This window comes from Melanotaenia boesemani, chromosome 2, assembly GCF_017639745.1.
Source record: "Melanotaenia boesemani isolate fMelBoe1 chromosome 2, fMelBoe1.pri, whole genome shotgun sequence".
NCBI classification, from domain to species: domain Eukaryota; kingdom Metazoa; phylum Chordata; class Actinopteri; order Atheriniformes; family Melanotaeniidae; genus Melanotaenia; species Melanotaenia boesemani.
In genome coordinates, this window is record NC_055683.1 from 40,774,254 (window position 1) to 40,799,582 (window position 25,329).

The 25,329-nt window shown below is 46.1% G+C and overlaps 2 protein-coding genes across 3 annotated transcripts in view; both read right to left on the reverse strand.

Moving 5' to 3' along the window:
• LOC121651305 overlaps positions 1 to 25,329 on the reverse strand; it is a 543,600-nt gene that overhangs the window by 218,355 nt on the left and 299,916 nt on the right. The gene's annotated exons all lie outside the window — the stretch shown is intronic.
• The window catches only part of LOC121651301 (rho GTPase-activating protein 27-like), a 56,544-nt gene that overhangs the window by 7,546 nt on the left and 23,669 nt on the right, over positions 1 to 25,329 (reverse strand). Inside the window, exons 2-12 of the mRNA XM_042003384.1 lie at positions 24,041 to 24,158; positions 22,881 to 23,803; positions 16,336 to 16,533; positions 4,541 to 4,669; positions 4,326 to 4,469; positions 4,066 to 4,125; positions 3,932 to 3,997; positions 2,695 to 2,775; positions 2,519 to 2,599; positions 1,787 to 1,852; positions 446 to 516 (exon numbers count right to left, since the gene is read on the reverse strand). Of these exons, the coding sequence (XP_041859318.1) occupies positions 446 to 516; positions 1,787 to 1,852; positions 2,519 to 2,599; positions 2,695 to 2,775; positions 3,932 to 3,997; positions 4,066 to 4,125; positions 4,326 to 4,469; positions 4,541 to 4,669; positions 16,336 to 16,533; positions 22,881 to 23,803; positions 24,041 to 24,071 (1,850 nt within the window). The 5' untranslated portion in view covers positions 24,072 to 24,158. The remainder of the gene's footprint in view (positions 1 to 445; positions 517 to 1,786; positions 1,853 to 2,518; positions 2,600 to 2,694; positions 2,776 to 3,931; positions 3,998 to 4,065; positions 4,126 to 4,325; positions 4,470 to 4,540; positions 4,670 to 16,335; positions 16,534 to 22,880; positions 23,804 to 24,040; positions 24,159 to 25,329) is intronic.

Below are 25,329 nucleotides of genomic sequence, written 5' to 3' on the forward strand. Positions count from 1 at the left end.
AAGGAAAGGAAGGAACTGAGGAAGCTCCGCCCCAAACATCTGGGTCGTAATAATCAGTCATGTCCGTTTTTATCATCCCATCACCTAATATCCTTCAATCCCAGTTTCCACCTCACCAGAGCCAGCGTTCCCTCCTTGCTGTTACTATGGCAACAGTGCTGCCTCTGGTCTGGGTGACGTGTTTAATGGTCTGCTTCTCCACGGGGAAGTAGCTGCTCTGTAGGTGTTCTCTGTGATTGGTCAGACACTGCAAACCCCGCCTCTTTTATGTGAGCGCGCTCTGATCCAGACGGAAAACCCTGGATTGAAAACCAGCTTCGTAGAACCACTGATCAGGATCCTGAATGCCTGGGTAAGTCCACCAGGTTACAGAGATATCCCTTTATGTTAGTCCTGCTTCCTGGTTTAAGCCTCTGAGGTCACACCTGAGGTTTCTGGATCTCACCTGATCTTTTTGCCGTTATCCACCACCTTGGTCTTGTTGACGACGCCTGCTTTCTCCAGCGGGTGGCCCTGCTGACAGACATGCAAATACACAGGTGAGTCCTCAGGTTTCCCTCTGAAATGTGCCTCCTCTCTAAACAACCCGAGAGCTTTCCATCAGTCGGATCCACCCTGGAAACACTTCCAGGAACTGATGAGCCAAGATCCCCTGAAGCCCACTCAGCAGAACCAAGAGCAGTTTCAGGAGGGGAACCCAGAGATCCCAACTTTACATGCAAGGGTCTGGCGCTCGGGGGGTTAGGGTTCGATCCCCAGCTGATCTGAGACTGTATAACTACCTGTCCAGGTGAAATGAATCAAGCATCAGCTGTTCTTAAACACCATGCTCAGAGTGAGGCGTGGTATTAGTGGGCCACACAGACATGGTCCAGCCTGGTCCCCCTGAAGACCAGATGTTCTATAAGGTCCACATCAGTCCCAGTAAAGACCCAGAAGAGCCACAAGACAACCATATTAGGCCAAACTGATCTCAGAACCCCACCCCTGGTATAACTACAGAGACCCAGATGGGACAGAACTGCCCTGACAACCAAAAGAAGAGCCCAACCAGAAAACTGTTCATTCACATGATGACTGGTTATTGATCAGTGATCAGGGGGTTAGTAGATGAAGAGGCTGAAACCTTTTGGGCAGAATCTTAAAGCCAAATATGGAAACGTTCAGGATGAACAGTCCAACCTCAGAGACGGACCAATTCCCTCTCTGAGAATCAGACCGATTCCCTCTCTGAGAGTCAGACTGATTCCTTCTCTAAGAGTCAGACTGATTCCCTCACTGAGAGTCGGACCGAATCCTTCTCTAAAAGAGTCGGATGGATTCCCTCACAGAGAGTCGGACCGATTCCTTCTCTGAGAGTCGGACCGAATCCTTCTCTAAAAGAGTCGGATGGATTCCCTGACAGAGAGTCGGACTGAATCCTTCTCTGAGAGTCAGACCGATTCCTTCTCTAAGAGTCGGACCGAATCTCTCACTGAGAGTCAGACCGAATCCTTCTCTAAAAGAGTCGGATGGATACCCTCACCGAGAGTCAGACTGAATCCTTCTCTGAGAGTCGGATCGATTCCCTTTCCAAGAGCTGGACTGATTCCTTCTCTGAGAATTGGAACTATTCCCTCTCCCCTTTCCTCAGACCCTCCAGCTGCAGTGTCCAGTAGACCCAGCAGGGAGCACAAAAATTTGTTGAACTGCCAAAAAATTTGCCTTTAGCGTTAGTCTTTGTGTTAGAACACAAGTTATAGCTGCTGTGTTGCCATGGAAACCCCACTACACCATCAGAACCTACATGCTGCCTGTGGGAGCCTGTGCTTTGATTGGACAGATTCCTCCTCAGTCTGAACCTATTAGAAAACTGGTGGAGGGAGAACAGGCGTTAATGAATGAATGAATGAATGAATGAATCATTAAATGACTAAATGAATGAATAAATGAATGAACGAACGAATGAACGAATGATTTATTGAATGAATGAATGAATGATTGATTAAAAGAATGAATGAATGAATTATTACATTAATGAATTCATTATTAAATGAACGATCAAATGAACGAACGAACAAACGAACGAACGAATTAAATATTGAATGAACGAACAAATGAATGAATGAATGAATTAGTGAATTAGTGAATGAATGAATGTATTATTTATAGAATGAATAAATGAATGACTGTATTAGTGAATGGATGAATGAATGAATGAATGAATGAATGAATGAATGAATGAATGAATAAAAGAATAAATGAATGAGTTATTACATGAATGAAATCATTATTAAATGAACCAATGAATGAATGATCAAATGAACGAATGAACGAATGAACAAACGAATGAATTATTAAATGGATGAACGAACAAATGAATCAAAGAATGAAGGAATAAATGAACAATCAAATGAATGAATGAATGAATTATTAAATGAATGAATGATCAAACGATTGAATGAATTGTTAAATGAATGAACGAACGAAAGAGTGAATGAATGAGTTGGTCTGGCTGTGTGTGAAGATGAGCATGTACCTGTGGACCATCGGGGGACTGTCTCTTGCTGGTCCCATCCGTGATGTCGGAGCCGGTCCTTCTGTGGCCAGGACTGAAGGTCTGGAAGACAGATGGAAGCCGCTCTCAGACCAGTTCTGGATGGTGTTCATCACCAGTTTCATCACCTGGTTGACACCCGGGTCGGTTTTACTCACGTCTTCAGCGATGCTGTGTCTCAGGATCCGGATCTGCGGCGCCGCTCCTTCCTCGGAAACTCCATTTCCCAGCAGCCTCTGCTGCAACAACCAACACACTGATGGATTAACGTGGAGCTCTCATGAACACTGACTGATAGGAATTGAGGACACATTTACACTGGAGCTGTTTGGACCCCTCATAACAAACAAATAATCTGGTTCATTTCAAGCAGTGTGAACGCTCATTCACACTCTGGTTCGGACCAAAGAAGTGAATTCTGTTTGGTCCGAATCAAACCAAAGGAAGTGTTTCAGAATTCCCGCCCAATCAAACCAAGTCCCCCGGGCTGTCCTGCTGTCCTGAATAAGTAACTTTTATCTATACAGCACCTTCCACAGATGAAACCACAAAGTGCTTCACAACAGAATAAAAAATTGAACACCATAAAAACACATGGAAAACCTTCCTCTCCCTGAAAGCCTGCTTAAATAGAAAATCCTTCTTTTAAAGGAAGTGCCAGAGTCTAAACATGTTAACGAGAGGCGGTGGGTTTCAGTTTGTTCCCTGAAAGGATCAGTCCTCTTGGTCCTAAAGTCTGTGCGCAGGACTACCAATAACCTGTGATCTCAGAGATCGGGTTGGTTACTCAGGTCAGAGATGGAGGGAGGAGCCTGACCACGTAGAGTCCTTTATAAGCACCAGTACACCTGGTGGTACCAGATGTCCCGCCGGTCTCCTTTCCAGCTACCTCCACATGATAAGCACCACTGGAAAGCTGAGGTTCTAGAGATGTGAAGGATGTGAACCATTCCTGGCTGCAATCCCTACTGTAGGTTCAGATCCGCTGCAAACGTTGAAGCCATCCTGCTATTAGGTGATGCTCCGGTAACACCAGCAAGGCTCTAGTAAGCCAGCTGTTCCAACACACGTCTTTTATCCATGAAACGGGTTTTAGGGGATGACTGGAGAATTCTATACAGCCTGAAGACGGCTCAGCTCGGCTGTTACAGTCGTCTACACCAGTAGAATAAAAACTCCACGAAATATCTCTCAAACGCTACTCCACAGACGTTGCTGAGTCAAAAATGGCCCCTTTGTTCCCAAGACTTGGCTGGACAGACCAGCTTAGAGACATGATGCTGGAACCTGATGCAGGGACCAGAGGAAACTCTAAACATTTCCTTTGGTTTGATGCTGGACACGTGGTTAGAGAGGGCGCTTCATGGTGTTCATACTGATGCTGGGATGGATTACCTCCTGTTCCCTCCGCTGCTGGTCCAGGTCCTTCGGGTCCAGCTCTGCTCTGGGTGCCAGACCCACCTGAGGAAGAGACGGGGGTTAAACCTGGAGAAGGAGGAGTGTTCTGGACCAGCTAAGAGGTTTTGTACCGTAAAGACAGTGTCTTCTTCATGTGGGTCCATGGGGTAGTCTTCAGCTGGCAGCGGAGGCTTCAGGTGGTCAGAGAAACAGCTGCTGTTAGACTTAATTCGTTTCCATGGTTACCAACATGAAAGTTGTCAAGATTCAGCCTTAAAACACATAACTGAGTTCACATCAACATCCTCGAGTCGTTAACCCCCGACCACATCCCCAATTCCTGTTAACGTCATTAACTGATCTGAGACCAGATCTGGGACCTGGATCCTACCGGGCTGTTGTCGGGCCTCCTGGATCCGGGTGTAGATGGAGGGGACAGCTGGTCCGGCAGGGTCCAGGATGTGGCTCCTGTCTTGGGGTTGTGATAATAGATTCTTCCTGTGTCCTGATCCAGCAGCTGCTCCCAGACAGAGTCCTGAAAGGGAGGACAGGGACGTCAGCGTGGGACAGGGACAGGAGCCATGTTAGTGAAGTGTGGTCTAGTACCTGAAGGGAGGCGGGGGAAGGCGGGCTGGGCAGGTCCAGGTCTCCAGGGCTGCGTGGGTCGGACCAGGTGGTCTGTCTGGTTGCAGGGTGGTAATAAAAAAAGTTCCCGCTGTTCCTGTCGGTGTGGACCTGAACACAGAAGCTTCAGCTTTCATTTCCTATTTTACTAATTTAATACTTCGATATTTTTATGTTTCCATCTGAATCCTGCCAGAAGATCCACGTGATCTCACGTCACACCCGATGTCACATCACACCTGATGTCACATAACACCTGATGTCACATAACACCTGATGTCACACCACACCTGATGTCACATAACACCCGATGTCACATAACACCTGATCTCACGTCACACCTGATGTCACATAACACCTGATGTCACATCACACCCGATGTCACATCACACCTGATGTCACATAACACCCGATGTCACATAACACCTGATCTCACGTCACACCTGATGTCACACAACACCTGATGTCACATCACACCTGATGTAACATAACACCTGATGTCATATCACACCTGATGTAACATAACACACCTGATGTCATATCACACCTGATGTAACATAACACCTGATGTCACATCACACCCGATGTCACATCACACCTGATGTCACATAACACCCGATGTCACATAACACCCAACGTCATATAACACCTGATGTCACACAACACCTGATGTCACACAACACCTGATGTCACATCACACCTGATGTAACATAACACCTGATGTCACATCACACCTGATCTAACATAACACCTGATGTCACATCACACCTGATGTCACATAACACCCGATGTCACATAACACCCGATGTCACATCACACCTGATGTCACATCACACCTGATCTCACGTCACACCCGATGTCACATAACACCCGATGTCACATAACACCCGATGACACATCACACCTGATCTCACGTCACACCCGATGTCACATAACACCCGATGTCACATCACACCTGATGTCACATCACACCTGATGTCACATAACACCTGATGACACATCACACCTGATCTCACATCACACCTGATCTCACGTTACACCCGATGTCACATCACACCTGATGTTACATAACACCTGATGTCACACCACACCTGATGTCACACCACACCTGATGTCACATAACACCCAATGTCACATCACACCTGATGTCACATAACACCCGATGACACATCACACCTGATGTCACATAACACCCGATGTCACATAACACCCGATGTCACATCACACCTGATGTAACATAACACCTGATGTCACACCACACCTGATCTCACGTCACACCCGATGTCACATAACACCCGATGTCACATAACACCCGATGACACATCACACCTGATGTCACATAACACCCGATGTCACATAACACCCGATGTCACATCACACCTGATGTCACATCACACCTGATGTCACATAACACCCGATGACACATCACACCTGATGTCACATCACACCCGATGTCACATCACACCTGATGTGACATAACACCCGATGACACATCACACCTGATCTCACATCACACCCGATGTCACATCACACCTGATGTCACACCACACCTGATGTCACATCACACCTGATGTCATATCACACCTGATGTCACGTCACACCCGATGTCACATCACACCTGATGTCACATCACACCTGATCTCACGTCACACCCGATGTCACATAACACCCGATGTCACATAACACCCGATGACACATCACACCTTATCTCACGTCACACCCGATGTCACATAACACCTGATGTCACATAACACCTGATGTCACATAACACCAGATGTCACATCACACCTGATGTCACATCACACCTGATGTCACATAACACCTGATGACACATCACACCTGATCTCACGTCACACCCGATGTCACATCACACCTGATGTCACATCACACCTGATCTCACGTCACACCCGATGTCACATAACACCCGATGTCACATAACACCCGATGACACATCACACCTGATCTCACGTCACACCCGATGTCACATAACACCTGATGTCACATAACACCTGATGTCACATCACACCTGATGTCACACCACACCTGATGTCACATCACACCTGATGTCACATAACACCCAATGTCACATCACACCTGATGTCACATAACACCCGATGACACATCACACCTGATGTCACATAACACCCGATGTCACATAACACCCGATGTCAGATCACACCTGATGTAACATAACACCTGATGTCACATCACACCTGATGTCACATCACACCTGATGTCACATAACACCTGATGACACATCACACCTGATCTCACGTCACACCTGATGTCACATAACACCTGATGTCACATAACACCTGATGTCACATCACACCTGATGTCACACCACACCTGATGTCACACCACACCTGATGTCACATCACACCTGATGTCACATAACACCCAATGTCACATCACACCTGATGTCACATAACACCCGATGTCACATAACACCTGATCTCACGTCACACCTGATGTCACACAACACCTGATGTCACATCACACCTGATGTAACATAACACCTGATGTCATATCACACCTGATGTAACATAACACACCTGATGTCATATCACACCTGATGTAACATAACACCTGATGTCACATCACACCCGATGTCACATCACACCTGATGTCACATAACACCCGATGTCACATAACACCCAACGTCATATAACACCTGATGTCACACAACACCTGATGTCACACAACACCTGATGTCACATCACACCTGATGTAACATAACACCTGATGTCACATCACACCTGATCTAACATAACACCTGATGTCACATCACACCTGATGTAACATAACACCTGATGTCACATCACACCTGATGTCATATCACACCTGATGTCACATCACACCCGATGTCACATAACACCTGATGTCACATAACACCCGATGTCACATCACACCCTATGTCACATAACACCCGATGTCACATAACACCTGATGTCACATCACACCTGATCTCACATCACACCTGATGTCACGTCACACCTGATCTCACGTCACACCCGATGTCACATAACACCCGATGTCACATCACACCTGATGTGACATAACACCTGATGACACATCACACCTGATCTCACGTCACACCCGATGTCACATCACACCTGATGTCACATCACACCTGATGACACATCACACCTGATGTCACATAACACCCGATGTCACATCACACCCGATGTCACATAACACCCGATGTCACATAACACCTGATGTGACATCACACCTGATGTCACATAACACCCGATGTCACATAACACCTGATGTCACATAACACCTGATGTCACATAACACCAGATGTCACATCACACCTGATGTCACATCACACCTGATGTCACATAACACCTGATGACACATCACACCTGATCTCACGTCACACCCGATGTCACATCACACCTGATGTCACATCACACCTGATGTCACATCACACCTGATCTCACGTCACACCCGATGTCACATAACACCCGATGTCACATAACACCCGATGACACATCACACCTGATCTCACGTCACACCCGATGTCACATAACACCTGATGTCACATAACACCTGATGTCACATCACACCTGATGTCACACCACACCTGATGTCACACCACACCCGATGACACATCACACCTGATGTCACATAACACCCGATGTCACATAACACCCGATGTCAGATCACACCTGATGTAACATAACACCTGATGTCACATCACACCTGATGTCACATCACACCTGATGTCACATAACACCTGATGACACATCACACCTGATCTCACGTCACACCTGATGTCACATAACACCTGATGTCACATAACACCTGATGTCACATCACACCTGATGTCACACCACACCTGATGTCACACCACACCTGATGTCACATCACACCTGATGTAACATAACACCTGATGTCACATCACACCCGATGTCACATCACACCTGATGTCACATAACACCTGATGTCACATAACACCCAATGTCACATCACACCTGATGTCACATAACACCCGATGTCACATAACACCTGATCTCACGTCACACCTGATGTCACACAACACCTGATGTCACATCACACCTGATGTAACATAACACCTGATGTCATATCACACCTGATGTAACATAACACACCTGATGTCATATCACACCTGATGTAACATAACACCTGATGTCACATCACACCCGATGTCACATCACACCTGATGTCACATAACACCCGATGTCACATAACACCCAACGTCATATAACACCTGATGTCACACAACACCTGATGTCACACAACACCTGATGTCACATCACACCTGATGTAACATAACACCTGATGTCACATCACACCTGATCTAACATAACACCTGATGTCACATCACACCTGATGTAACATAACACCTGATGTCACATCACACCTGATGTCATATCACACCTGATGTCACATCACACCCGATGTCACATAACACCTGATGTCACATAACACCCGATGTCACATCACACCCTATGTCACATAACACCCGATGTCACATAACACCTGATGTCACATCACACCTGATCTCACATCACACCTGATGTCACGTCACACCTGATCTCACGTCACACCCGATGTCACATAACACCCGATGTCACATCACACCTGATGTGACATAACACCTGATGACACATCACACCTGATCTCACGTCACACCCGATGTCACATCACACCTGATGTCACATCACACCTGATGACACATCACACCTGATGTCACATAACACCCGATGTCACATCACACCCGATGTCACATAACACCCGATGTCACATAACACCTGATGTGACATCACACCTGATGTCACATAACACCCGATGTCACATCACACCTGATGTCACATAACACCCGATGTCACATCACACCTGATGTCACATAACACCCGATGTCACATAACACCCGATGTCACATCACACCTGATGTCACATCACACCTGATCTCACGTCACACCCGATGTCACATAACACCCGATGTCACATAACACCCGATGACACATCACACCTGATCTCACGTCACACCCGATGTCACATAACACCCGATGTCACATCACACCTGATGTCACATCACACCTGATGTCACATAACACCTGATGACACATCACACCTGATCTCACATCACACCTGATCTCACGTTACACCCGATGTCACATCACACCTGATGTTACATAACACCTGATGTCACACCACACCTGATGTCACACCACACCTGATGTCACATAACACCCAATGTCACATCACACCTGATGTCACATAACACCCGATGACACATCACACCTGATGTCACATAACACCCGATGTCACATAACACCCGATATCACATCACACCTGATGTAACATAACACCTGATGTCACACCACACCTGATCTCACGTCACACCCGATGTCACATAACACCCGATGTCACATAACACCTGATCTCACGTCACACCTGATGTCACACAACACCTGATGTCACATCACACCTGATGTAACATAACACCTGATGTCATATCACACCTGATGTAACATAACACACCTGATGTCATATCACACCTGATGTAACATAACACCTGATGTCACATCACACCCGATGTCACATCACACCTGATGTCACATAACACCCGATGTCACATAACACCCAACGTCATATAACACCTGATGTCACACAACACCTGATGTCACACAACACCTGATGTCACATCACACCGGATGTAACATAACACCTGATGTCACATCACACCTGATCTAACATAACACCTGATGTCACATCACACCTGATGTCACATAACACCCGATGTCACATAACACCCGATGTCACATCACACCTGATGTCACATCACACCTGATCTCACGTCACACCCGATGTCACATAACACCCGATGTCACATAACACCCGATGACACATCACACCTGATCTCACGTCACACCCGATGTCACATAACACCCGATGTCACATCACACCTGATGTCACATCACACCTGATGTCACATAACACCTGATGACACATCACACCTGATCTCACATCACACCTGATCTCACGTTACACCCGATGTCACATCACACCTGATGTTACATAACACCTGATGTCACACCACACCTGATGTCACACCACACCTGATGTCACATAACACCCAATGTCACATCACACCTGATGTCACATAACACCCGATGACACATCACACCTGATGTCACATAACACCCGATGTCACATAACACCCGATGTCACATCACACCTGATGTAACATAACACCTGATGTCACACCACACCTGATCTCACGTCACACCCGATGTCACATAACACCCGATGTCACATAACACCCGATGTCACATAACACCCGATGACACATCACACCTGATGTCACATAACACCCGATGTCACATAACACCCGATGTCACATCACACCTGATGTCACATCACACCTGATGTCACATAACACCCGATGACACATCACACCTGATGTCACATCACACCCGATGTCACATCACACCTGATGTGACATAACACCCGATGACACATCACACCTGATCTCACATCACACCCGATGTCACATCACACCTGATGTCACACCACACCTGATGTCACATCACACCTGATGTCATATCACACCTGATGTCACGTCACACCCGATGTCACATCACACCTGATGTCACATCACACCTGATCTCACGTCACACCCGATGTCACATAACACCCGATGACACATCACACCTTATCTCACGTCACACCCGATGTCACATAACACCTGATGTCACATAACACCTGATGTCACATAACACCAGATGTCACATCACACCTGATGTCACATCACACCTGATGTCACATAACACCTGATGACACATCACACCTGATCTCACGTCACACCCGATGTCACATCACACCTGATGTCACATCACACCTGATGTCACATCACACCTGATCTCACGTCACACCCGATGTCACATAACACCCGATGTCACATAACACCCGATGACACATCACACCTGATCTCACGTCACACCCGATGTCACATAACACCTGATGTCACATAACACCTGATGTCACATCACACCTGATGTCACACCACACCTGATGTCACACCACACCTGATGTCACATCACACCTGATGTCACATAACACCCAATGTCACATCACACCTGATGTCACATAACACCCGATGACACATCACACCTGATGTCACATAACACCCGATGTCACATAACACCCGATGTCAGATCACACCTGATGTAACATAACACCTGATGTCACATCACACCTGATGTCACATCACACCTGATGTCACATAACACCTGATGACACATCACACCTGATCTCACGTCACACCTGATGTCACATAACACCTGATGTCACATAACACCTGATGTCACATCACACCTGATGTCACACCACACCTGATGTCACACCACACCTGATGTCACATCACACCTGATGTCACATAACACCCAATGTCACATCACACCTGATGTCACATAACACCCGATGTCACATAACACCTGATCTCACGTCACACCTGATGTCACACAACACCTGATGTCACATCACACCTGATGTAACATAACACCTGATGTCATATCACACCTGATGTAACATAACACACCTGATGTCATATCACACCTGATGTAACATAACACCTGATGTCACATCACACCCGATGTCACATCACACCTGATGTCACATAACACCCGATGTCACATAACACCCAACGTCATATAACACCTGATGTCACACAACACCTGATGTCACACAACACCTGATGTCACATCACACCTGATGTAACATAACACCTGATGTCACATCACACCTGATCTAACATAACACCTGATGTCACATCACACCTGATGTAACATAACACCTGATGTCACATCACACCTGATGTCATATCACACCTGATGTCACATCACACCCGATGTCACATAACACCTGATGTCACATAACACCCGATGTCACATCACACCCTATGTCACATAACACCCGATGTCACATAACACCTGATGTCACATCACACCTGATCTCACATCACACCTGATGTCACGTCACACCTGATCTCACGTCACACCCGATGTCACATAACACCCGATGTCACATCACACCTGATGTGACATAACACCTGATGACACATCACACCTGATCTCACGTCACACCCGATGTCACATCACACCTGATGTCACATCACACCTGATGACACATCACACCCGATGTCACATAACACCCGATGTCACATCACACCCGATGTCACATAACACCCGATGTCACATAACACCTGATGTGACATCACACCTGATGTCACATAACACCCGATGTCACATCACACCTGATGTCACATAACACCCGATGTCACATCACACCTGATGTCACATAACACCCGATGTCACATAACACCCGATGTCACATCACACCTGATGTCACATCACACCTGATCTCACGTCACACCCGATGTCACATAACACCCGATGACACATCACACCTGATCTCACGTCACACCCGATGTCACATAACACCCGATGTCACATCACACCTGATGTCACATCACACCTGATGTCACATAACACCTGATGACACATCACACCTGATCTCACATCACACCTGATCTCACGTTACACCCGATGTCACATCACACCTGATGTTACATAACACCTGATGTCACACCACACCTGATGTCACACCACACCTGATGTCACATAACACCCAATGTCACATCACACCTGATGTCACATAACACCCGATGACACATCACACCTGATGTCACATAACACCCGATGTCACATAACACCCGATGTCACATCACACCTGATGTAACATAACACCTGATGTCACACCACACCTGATCTCACGTCACACCCGATGTCACATAACACCCGATGTCACATAACACCCGATGTCACATAACACCCGATGACACATCACACCTGATGTCACATAACACCCGATGTCACATAACACCCGATGTCACATCACACCTGATGTCACATCACACCTGATGTCACATAACACCCGATGACACATCACACCTGATGTCACATCACACCCGATGTCACATCACACCTGATGTCACATAACACCCGATGACACATCACACCTGATCTCACATCACACCCGATGTCACATCACACCTGATGTCACACCACACCTGATGTCACATCACACCTGATGTCATATCACACCTGATGTCACGTCACACCCGATGTCACATCACACCTGATGTCACATCACACCTGATCTCACGTCACACCCGATGTCACATAACACCCGATGACACATCACACCTTATCTCACGTCACACCCGATGTCACATAACACCTGATGTCACATAACACCTGATGTCACATAACACCAGATGTCACATCACACCTGATGTCACATCACACCTGATGTCACATAACACCTGATGACACATCACACCTGATGTCACATCACACCTGATGTCACATCACACCTGATCTCACGTCACACCCGATGTCACATAACACCCGATGTCACATAACACCCGATGACACATCACACCTGATCTCACGTCACACCCGATGTCACATAACACCTGATGTCACATAACACCTGATGTCACATCACACCTGATGTCACACCACACCTGATGTCACACCACACCTGATGTCACATCACACCTGATGTCACATAACACCCAATGTCACATCACACCTGATGTCACATAACACCCGATGACACATCACACCTGATGTCACATAACACCCGATGTCACATAACACCTGATGTCACATAACACCTGATGACACATCACACCTGATCTCACGTCACACCTGATGTCACATAACACCTGATGTCACATAACACCTGATGTCACATCACACCTGATGTCACACCACACCTGATGTCACACCACACCTGATGTCACATCACACCTGATGTCACATAACACCCAATGTCACATCACACCTGATGTCACATAACACCTGATGTCACATCACACCTGATGTCACATCACACCTGATGTCACATAACACCTGATGACACATCACACCTGATCTCACGTCACACCTGATGTCACATAACACCTGATGTCACATAACACCTGATGTCACATCACACCTGATGTCACACCACACCTGATGTCACACCACACCTGATGTCACATCACACCTGATGTCACATAACACCCAATGTCACATCACACCTGATGTCACATAACACCCGATGACACATCACACCTGATGTCACATAACACCCGATGTCACATAACACCCGATGTCACATCACACCTGATGTAACATAACACCTGATGTCACACCACACCTGATCTCACGTCACACCCGATGTCACATAACACCTGATGTCACATAACACCCGATGACACATCACACCTGATGTCACATAACACCCGATGTCACATAACACCCAATGTCACATCACACCTGATGTCACATCACACCTGATGTCACATAACACCCGATGACACATCACACCTGATCTCACATCACACCCGATGTCACATCACACCTGATGTGACATAACACCCGATGACACATCACACCTGATCTCACATCACACCCGATGTCACATCACACCTGATGTCACATAACACCCGATGACACATCACACCTTATCTCACGTCACACCCGATGTCACATAACACCTGATGTCACATAACACCTGATGTCACATAACACCCGATGTCACATCACACCTGATGTCACATAACACCTGATGACACATCACACCTGATCTCACGTCACACCCGATGTCACATCACACCTGATGTCACATAACACCTGATGTTACATCACACCAGATGTCAGATCCCAGTCCAATAAAACTTAAAAATAAAACTTATTGACTTAAAATTTATCATTAATATAAACTCAGCTGTAGTAACATTTGGAAAAATGCATTTAATTGCATTTAAATTAAAAACAGTAGAAAAAGAAATAGAAAATATCCCTGATCCTAACTGAACAGAACTAAAATTAAAGTGTCATGTTAACCTGATACAGTCTGGGTTCTAATCCAAGGGTTCAACTCTGGGGTTTAACTCTGGGGTTTAAGCCTAGGGTTTAACTCTGGGGTTTAATCCTGGGGTTTAACTCTGGGGATTATGTATAGATCAGACCTGACAGAATACATCATCAGTTCCCACCACTGTGCACTGTGTGTAATCAATAAGTATGAAATCAGTCATAGTTAGCATTAGCATCGCTGCTAGCTTCAGACCTGGGAATAAGTACATCTCTGTGTTTCCTTGAGACCTTCAAAGAGGGTGTATTTATTTTTTTTTAGCTCTCTTGGACACATGCAGATCACTTTCAGCTTTGTTGTAAATTAAATATTGAAACTTTCAAACTTTCCTCTTAATATCATATAATATAATATAATATAATATACAAGTATAATAATAACAAGTCTTTGGGTAACTAGTTTCGTTGAATTGCCTGTGAGCAAGGCAGTGAAGCATCATCCGTTCCTCAGCATCCTGGAACGGGTCACCTGATCCTGGTGGACCTCACCTGGTGGGTTCTGGTTACACCTGATCAATCTTTCATCAGTGCTGTGAGCAGCAGTAGCTGGAGGTGAACAGAAACTCAGAAACCTGTCCACCATTCATCCAACTGGGTCCACCATGGACTCATACTGTCCTAAAAGCCATCCAAGTTCTGCATGTGCACATCCAGCCTGGATGTGCACGTGCAGGACTTGGTCAACCTGATCAAAGTCCTGGTTCTGGTCTTCATGCTGTCTCATTTTATTCAGATCATCTCTCACAATGTTCTCTTCATGATCTCTCTGTCTGCAGACATCACTTCATTCATACATGTGGTGGACCTTCTCACCTGCCATCCATCCTGTGGGCTGAGGGGGGAGGCGGAGCTTATCATGCTGGAGGAGGGGCTTGTTGAGAGGGTGTGGCCAGACAGTGAGGAGGCGCTGTCTGAAGGAGGAGAGCAGGGAAGGCCAGAAACAGAGATCTGACTTTTCTTCAGAGAGATGTTAGCATAGATGGGCAAGTTAGGGCCAAGCGAGCAGTTTTCCTACAGAGAGAGAGAGAGAGAGAGAGAGAGAGAGAGAGAGAGAGAGAGAGAAAGTCAGGCCTTGAAAGGACAGCTCTTCATGATGACTGAGGACAGACGACGTATTACATCAATAGTCAGGATTTTATCCCTGAAACATGGAAACTGAACTAAATCCAACCTGCAAGCCTTGTTTTTATAATCTGCTTGTAAATTAAATCTTTGTGTTTCCTGCTGCTGATCTCAGCCAGGACTTCCTTTGAAATGCAGTTTTAACCCTTGAACCTCCAGCTGGTCTCCCCGACGGCACTGGTCGATGCACCATGCCTTGGGATCCTGCTACTTCGCCCCGACCTTCCAGCTCCATGCCGCTACATCCGCCATCTTGGTCTGAGGTGGTCTGTCACCCCAGGAAAGCCTCCAACAGTACCGGTCTGGTTTTATCCAACCGTTTCCAGGTCTTCTCTGACGGGAGGATGCCCAGCTGTGGCTGCCTGGACTAGCGGCTCAGCATAGACCAGCAAATTACTGGCTCGGACAAAGGCGGCCGAGTCCCGATGGTCATCCCAGAGCACCTCCTCATCGAGGCGTCCAAAGCTGGGTCCAAAACAGAACTAAACCTGGGACTCACTCTAGACCAGAACAAATCCAGAGACTCAGTCTAAACCAGGAGTAAACCAGAGGGTGGGTCAAGACCAGTACTAAACCAGACACTGGGTTCAGACCAGGACTCAACCAGGGACTGGGTCCGATTTCAGGACTAAACCAGTGATTCAGTCCAGAACAAGACTAAACCAGAGACTGGGTCTAGACCAGGACTAAAAGAGAGACTCAGTGTAGACCAGGACTAAACCAGAGACACAATCCAGAACAAGACTAAACCAGAGACTCAGTCTAGACCAGGACTAAACCAGAGACTTGGTCCAGAACAGACTAAACCAGAGACTCAGTCTAGTCTAGCATTAAACCAGAGACTGGGTTTAGACCAGGACTAAACCAGGGACTGGGTCCAGAACAAGACTAAACCAGAGACTGGGCCCAGAACAGGACTAAAAGAGAAACTGGGTCCAGAACAGGACTAAACTAGAGACTGGGTCCAGCCCAAGACTAAACCAGGGACTGGGTCCAGAAGATGACTAAACCAGAGAATGGGTCCAGAAGATGACTAAACCAGAGACTGGGTCCAGACCAGGACTAAATCAGACTTAGTCCAACCAGGGACTCAGTCCAGAACAGGACTAAACCAGAGACTCAGTCTAGACCAAGACTAAACCAGAGACTGGGGCAAGACAGGACTAAACCAGACACTGGGTTCAGACCATGACTAAACCAGAGACTGTATCCAGACCAGGACTAAACCAGTGACTCATGCTAGACCAGGGCTAAACCAGAGAACCAGTCTTACCAGGGACTCATTCTAGAACAGGACTAAACCAGAGACTCAGTCTAGACAAGGACTAAATCACAGACTCAGTCCAGAATAGGACTAAACTGGAGAATGGTAACAGAACAGGACTAAACCAGAGACTCAATCTATACCAGGATTAAACCAGAGACTGGGGCAAGACAGGACTAAACCAGACACTGGGTTCAGACCAGGACTAAACCAGAGACTGTATCCAGACCAGGACTAAACCAGTGACTCATGCTAGACCAGGACTAAATCACAGACTCAGTCCAGACAAGGAATAAACCAGAGAGTGGGGTCCAGCCCAGGTCTAAACGAGAGACTAGGTCCAGATCAGGACTAAACCACGGACTCAGTCCAGACAAGGACAAAACCAGAGACTGGGTCCAGATCAGGACTAAACCAGAGACTGGGTCCAGACCAGGACTAAATGAGGGACTCAGTCGAGACCAAGACTAAACCAGCCCAGGAGCTCCAAACCACTGTCGCTGGATCAGGGGATTACCAAGACCTGATGACAGACTGGAATCCTAACCAAACTGATCTGGGACCAGAACCTGCTCTGGACCGGTCAGACTGGACCAAAAATCAAATTAAACAAAGCACCTGGTTTATCCTGACGACTGATATGTAACTATGGAGATGGACACACACACCGGATCAGTAGCCTCAGGACACAGAACCAGTCCCTGGTGCAACTGATCAAAGTTATTGATCAGCTGGAAGAAACTGATCTTTCTGTTTCTGTAAATAAACCTCCAGAGCTTCAGGGGAACCTGGAATCAGTCAGAACCGGACTGTGAGAAGACTGATCAATGACGTTATTGATCTCTGATCAGGAAATCCTTCTGAAATCAGCTGATGTGCAGCTGCAGTGTCAGCCATCTGCCCCCGCAACCATCAGTGTGTCAGGCTCCCCCCCCTTTCTATTAGCAACATCCACACGCAACCATGACGACGACAATGATGATGACGATGCTGCTTTAGTTCCTCTTTGAACTTTATTTATTTACGAACAGTTTTCTAATTTTGTGTGAAATCCAAACACAAAGGTTTGCAGATGTTCCAGGAAATATCCTGTTAGATGAAGAGCTGGATTTCCTTGCTGCTGCTGGGGATCATGTGACCCGAGCCGAGTCCAGGATCAGGTTTTCCTCCTCTGAAAGTTTAACAGACTCACTTGCCAACATGAGACTTGAGTTACACATTATCCCGAAGAGGAAGGAGATCATCACCATCTTCTTCTGTGTGAGCTGCTTTTTCAACCCAAACTTCCTCCGGTTTCTGTTTCAGGATGAACTACTGCTGGTCCAGGCTGGATCAGAACATGTGGACTTACCCAGAATGCACCTCTCCTTGTCTGAGTCCTCCGTCACAGGTTCTGGTTCTGTTCATGATCCGTGTGGAAGTGAAGCTGCTTCATGCTGTCAGGCTGCAGATCTCTACAGCAGCTGTAAGCTCCGCCCCCCCCCCCCCCCCCCCCCCCCCACACACACACACACACTGTGACCACGCCCCCTGGCTCAGTGCACCGTGTGGCACCGCCCCCACCCTCCTTTCACTATGAAACCAGTCTGTCTGAGTAGCTCCTCCAGTCATTTGGGACGGCTTAGCTCAGGAGAAAGAGCAGTTGTCTTCCAACCTGAAGGTCGGTAGATCGATTCCAGGCCAACCCTGACTACTAGATGTCTAAGTGTCCTTGGGCAAGACACCTAACCCCACATTCACACCCTCATGTGCCTATTGGGGTGGGTGTGTGTGTGTGTGTGTGTGTGAATGTGATATGTAGTGTAAAGCTCTTTGAGTGGTCAAGCTGACTGAAAAAGCACTATATAAGTGTGTGGGGAAGAGTGTGTGTGTGTGTGTATATATGTGTGTGTGTGTGTACACAAGTCTGTTTCATACTCGCTGGATTTCAGTCTGGGCAGGATGGGAACATGACAAGTTATTGATCATGTCCTTAGTTAATAAAGCCTAAAACTGTTAATCCCTCACATCCCTACAATCCCTACACATATTTACTAACACACACACACGACCCTTCCAACGTCCTCACGGAGTCCTGTAACCCGGCAGAGACAGGACCCTTCCAACGTCCTCACGGAGTCCTGTAACCCGGCAGAGACAGCACCCTTCCAACGTCCTCACGGAGTCCTGTAACCCGGCAGAGACAGCACCCTTCCAACGTCCTCACGTCCTCTGCAGAGACAGGTCTCTTTCTTTGTTTTTATATCCTGTTATTGGTCTTTATCTTCTTAGTCTGCAGCAGTTTGACATTTCTTAATGCAAAGTGCATCATAAATATGTAATATTATTATTATTTTTAATTTTCTATTAATTATCACTGTTATTATTGTTATTTTTATTATTAGATAAAAAAAGATATGATCCTGTCCTGTCCTGTAACCCGGCAGAGACAGGACCCTTCCAACGTCCTCACGGAGTCCTGGAACCCGGCAGAGACAGGACCCTTCCAGCGTCCTCACAGAGTCCTGGAATCCGGCAGAGACAGCACCCTTCCAACGTCCTCACGTCCTCTGCAGAGACAGGTCTCTTTCTTTGTTTTTATATCCTGTTATTGGTCTTTATCTTCTTAGTCTGCAGCAGTTTGACATTTCTTTAATGCAAAGTGCATCATAAATATGTAATATTATTATTATTTATAATTTTCTATTAATTATCACTGTTATTATTGTTATTTTTATTATTAGATATGATCCGTAGAACTGGACCAACTCTGGTTCTGAATCAAAAGCTGGACATGTTTCAGTAAATCAGCTGTTTCCTTTTTTCTTGGAAATATGTAGAAATGAGGCTGGATCCAAACTGGATGAGAACTGTTTTCCTGGTAGAAACACCACATTGGGACTTCACTGTGTTTAAACTGTCTGAAAGTTAAAGTTAAATCTATTAAAGTGAACTTTTCTGCACAAAGAGACTTCAGTTCCAAACCAGTCCAACCAGTTCACACACTCCCTCTCAGGTGTCAGGTTACTGGACCGGTTCTCAGTCTGATCTGCAGGTGTCGCTGCAGCTCCGTCCTCTCACAGTTTCCTGTCTGACCCTAAACATATCCTGTCTGCAGCGACATCACCACATCCTGCTGACCTCATCACATCCTGCTTTGACATCACAACCCACAGAAAGCCTGTAAACTACCTTCAGTACAAGACCCAATACTGATCAGAACCTGGTGATCAGAACTTGCTGCTAAATCACCCCAAACCAGAAACGTTCTCTCACATTTAGCCTTTAGATTAAATATTTTTAGGTGGAGAAAATGGGAAAATCCTAAAATAAACAGATAAATAATAATTATTTACACAAAATTCATATTTAAAATATAGATCAGATTCAAATATTTGAACTATAATTATTTTAAACAAATAAAGTTTGTATAATAAATGAAAATCTAAATGATTGAAACAACCAAAAACCAATAATGTAAATTAAGATGCTGGCTGGGGCTGCTTCAGGTCTGCAGGTCTTCCCAAGTCCGTGATACAGGAAACAGCTCTGAAATTAGTTCCAGCAGACCTCTGCTCACTTTCATTGATCCGATCAGACGATCCCACATGGATATCCTTGTCTGACGATGCTCCACCGCTGTCACACCAGCGGGGAAATCCAGATCACATAGCCTACATGTACAAAGCCTACATGTACATAGCCTACATATACATAGCCAACATATACATAGCCTACCTATACATAGCCTAAATTTACCTTGCCTACATGTACATAACCTCCATATACCTAGCCTACATGAACATAGCCTACATATACATAGGCTATATGTATATGGCCCGCATATACATAGCCTAAATGTGCCTAACCTACATATACATAGCCTAAATGTACCAAACCTACATATACATAGCCTACATGTACATACCCTAAATATACCTAGCCTATATGTACATAGCCTACATATACATAGCCTAAATGTACCCAGTCCACATGTACATAGCCTATATTTACATAGAATACATATACCTAGCCTACACAAAACTAGCCTACATATACATAGCTTACATGTACCTAGCCTACATGTACCTAGTCTACACATAACTAGCCTACATGTCTTTATCCTACATATGCATAGCCTACATGTACCTAGTCTACATGTACCTAGTCTACACATAACTAGCCTACATGTCTTTATGCTACATATACATAGCCTACTTGTACCTAGCCTACATGTAACTAATCTACATGTACAGTGCATAAATGTACCTAGTCTACCTATACATAGCTGGCATCAACCATCCATCCATTCATCTGGCATAACTCTAACAGAACTGTAACTGACCCGTAAAAGAACTGTAGCTGAACTATACCAGAACTGTAGCAGAACTGTAGCAGAACTGTAGCTGAAATATAATAGAACTGTAGTAGAACTGTAGCTGAACAGTAACAGAACTGTAGCAGAACAGTAGGTGGACTGTAGTAGAACTGTAGCAGAACTCTAACAGAACTTTAACAGAACTTTATCAGAACTGTAACTGAACTCTAGCAGAACTCTAGCAGAACCCTAACAGAACTGTAGCTGAGCTGTAACAGCACTGTAGCTGAACTATAGTAGAACTGTAGCTGAATTGTAGCTGAACTGTAGCAGAACAGTAGGTGGACTGTAGCAGAACTGTAGGAGAACTCTAACAGAACTTTAACAGAACTGTAGCTGAGCTGTAACAGCACTGTAGCAGAACAGTAGGTGGACTGTAGGAGAACTCTAACAGAACTCTAACAGAACTCTAACAGAACTGCAGCTGAACAGTAACAGAACTGTAAAAGAACTGTAGCTAAACTATTTTCACCGTCTGATAAACTCTGAGTTTGTGGTTCTCTCAGAACCAGAACATCATGGGATCTGATGAAATTCTGAAGCTGTTTGGTTTCTGGTTCAGAACCTGACTAACAGTTGTTTTAGAAAGACCTGAAGGTGTCACAGGTGTCATACCTTTGTGGTGGGTAGAGGAGGTGGAGCGGGTGCAGACTCAGGTGGTGGTCCTGGACACTGATTTCCTCCAACCAGAGCATCCAGGTCTAGGTTCAGGTCCTGGATGGACTCATAGATGTGGTTTGAGTCTTCCTCCCTCTGTGACTCCTCCTCCTCGCTGCTCTCCTCAATGCTCATGTCCTCCTCAACCATTTCCTCCTCCTCCTCATTCTCAGACTTTGCTGGAATCTCCTTAGGTGATAGGGACATGTTGCGGAGGTTGTTGTGTGGGGGGACTACCGGCATCTCCACTGGAATGGGCTGGGGTCGGGATATGGATTGGGGATCTGCTGGACTGAAACTGGGAACTCTGGGCTTCTCAGAGTCCCTGTGGTCCTCCAGGGGGGACTGCTTCCTCATGTCAGCCATGTTTGCAGTTCTGCTGGACACTGTAGACCCGGCCTCTGCAGAACCAGCAGGAAGGTTGCTGGAGTGTCTAGATGATGGCACCTGAGCTGCTTTGTCCTGTAAGTCCAGCGGGAATCCAAATGTGGACATACGGTTCTCTTTCTTGTGGAACATGGTAGAAGCATCGGGTCTGAGGCGGATTGTTACCTCATCACCTGGTTTGGATCTGGGTTCTTCCAGAGGCTTTGGTACAGGGACGGGAACTGGAACAGGGACAGGGGCCACTACAGGATGTGGCACCGGTTTAGGACAGGGTGGCTCAGCAAAGTCCAGAGGGCAGGGGAAGTTTCCTGGTAGCTCTTTGACGTAATTGGCCGGAATGTAGAAGGGCTTGGAGCTGTGGTCATTCTGGACCTGCCACCAGTGGTCGTTGGTCTTAGCCAGCAGGACATAGCGCTCGTTGGGTTTGATGGAGACGAGCTCCCCATCCCGACCCTCATACTCATACTCAAACTCCACCAGGACCAGACCCAGACCTGAAAGAGCAGTTCCAGATGTTATTACAGCCAAGTCACATCAAGACCTGCAGGTATCAGAAAACTTGAAGGCTCACACTGAGACCAGGTCAGAACTGTTCTCACAACTTGACGTTTTTATCTTTTCTAAAGTTCTGATGAAATCCAGCTTCAACTTTTACCAAGATCAGAACAATCTGAAGGTTTGTAACTTCTGGTTAAAAAGGATTTATCAGAGTTCTGTCCAGCTGGACTCACCTCTGCTGATCAGGGAGGACTTTGCTGCCATGACCACCCTCTGCTCTGCAGGCCCTGCCCCCTCCAATCGATGCCTCTGAAGGTGAGGGGTCAAAGGTCTGCTGTGATCCGCGGCCTCCTAAGAGAGAGAAGACATCTGTGTGAAGATCAGCATCTTTTCTCTAGTTTGCAACTTTTTCTAGGGTTTTGAGTCTCTGGGGTCTTTTAGACCCAGCTCTGTATCTCATCTGGTCTGGTTTCCTGGTACTTTGTGGTTCTGCCTTTCAGACCTGATCTGGACTACTTTTGGTACCCATGTTTCAGGTACAGGTCTGGAATCCAGATGTGGACCATGTTCTGGTCAGATAATCAGGTTGTTTGGAGTTTTTGTCCTTGTTTGTTGGTTTGTTTGGAACCAGAACCCGCTGACACTCTGGACCTGCTCTGCTGAAGCAGAACTGACCCACATCAGTCTGATCCAAGCAGAAGATAACTTCTCTACTTTCACCACAACTTCAGCATCCTTTCTGTTTTCCACCAGCAGAACAAACTGAAGAAGAAAGAAAAGGCAGAAACCAAAGAAGAAGAATGACTGATGTGGGAAACAGCACTATAGGCGGAGCCCAGTGGGCAAGCCCCGCCCACTGACAATCAAACTTTGATGGTGGCGAGAACCAGGCGTAAACTCTGAGGAGATTGGGCTTCTGCTTTTTGTGGAACAACCTGCCTCTGCGTACCTTTCATGATTTATACTCACCTGTTCTCACTGGCTTCCTCTCACTCTTGAGTTGTGGACATTTAGCTTTTGTTTTGATGTTTTAACTTTTAACTAACTTATTTGATTTTGCTCTGTGCTTTTATTCTTGTCTACAGTACTTCTGTCCACCGTTTTTGTTATAAAGTGCTTTATAAATAAAATAGGATTGTCTCTTTTTATTTGAATTAGTACACTGATTAATATTATCACCTGTTTAACAGCTATTTTATGGTGGAACTAAATCATCTGATCAGAATCTGGTTCTCTTTGTCGTCTTTTCAGTGCTGTTAGCCAGACCTCAGAGCTCTACCAGGATGGTGATGGTGCAGGAGCTCAGACCGATGGGGAGGAGCCAGCCCATTTAAACATTTAAAAGTAAAAAGTAAAATTTTAAAGGAAATTCTAAATGAGAGGCAGTCACAAACTAGATGGGTAAGGATCGGGTAAAGAGGGTTTTTTTGTGGAGAGTAAAGAGGATATGGGGGTGGTTGTGGGACCTACGGACATGTTCTTGGCCCTGGGGTGCCTAGCCTTGGTGTTGGGTTGGCGTGGC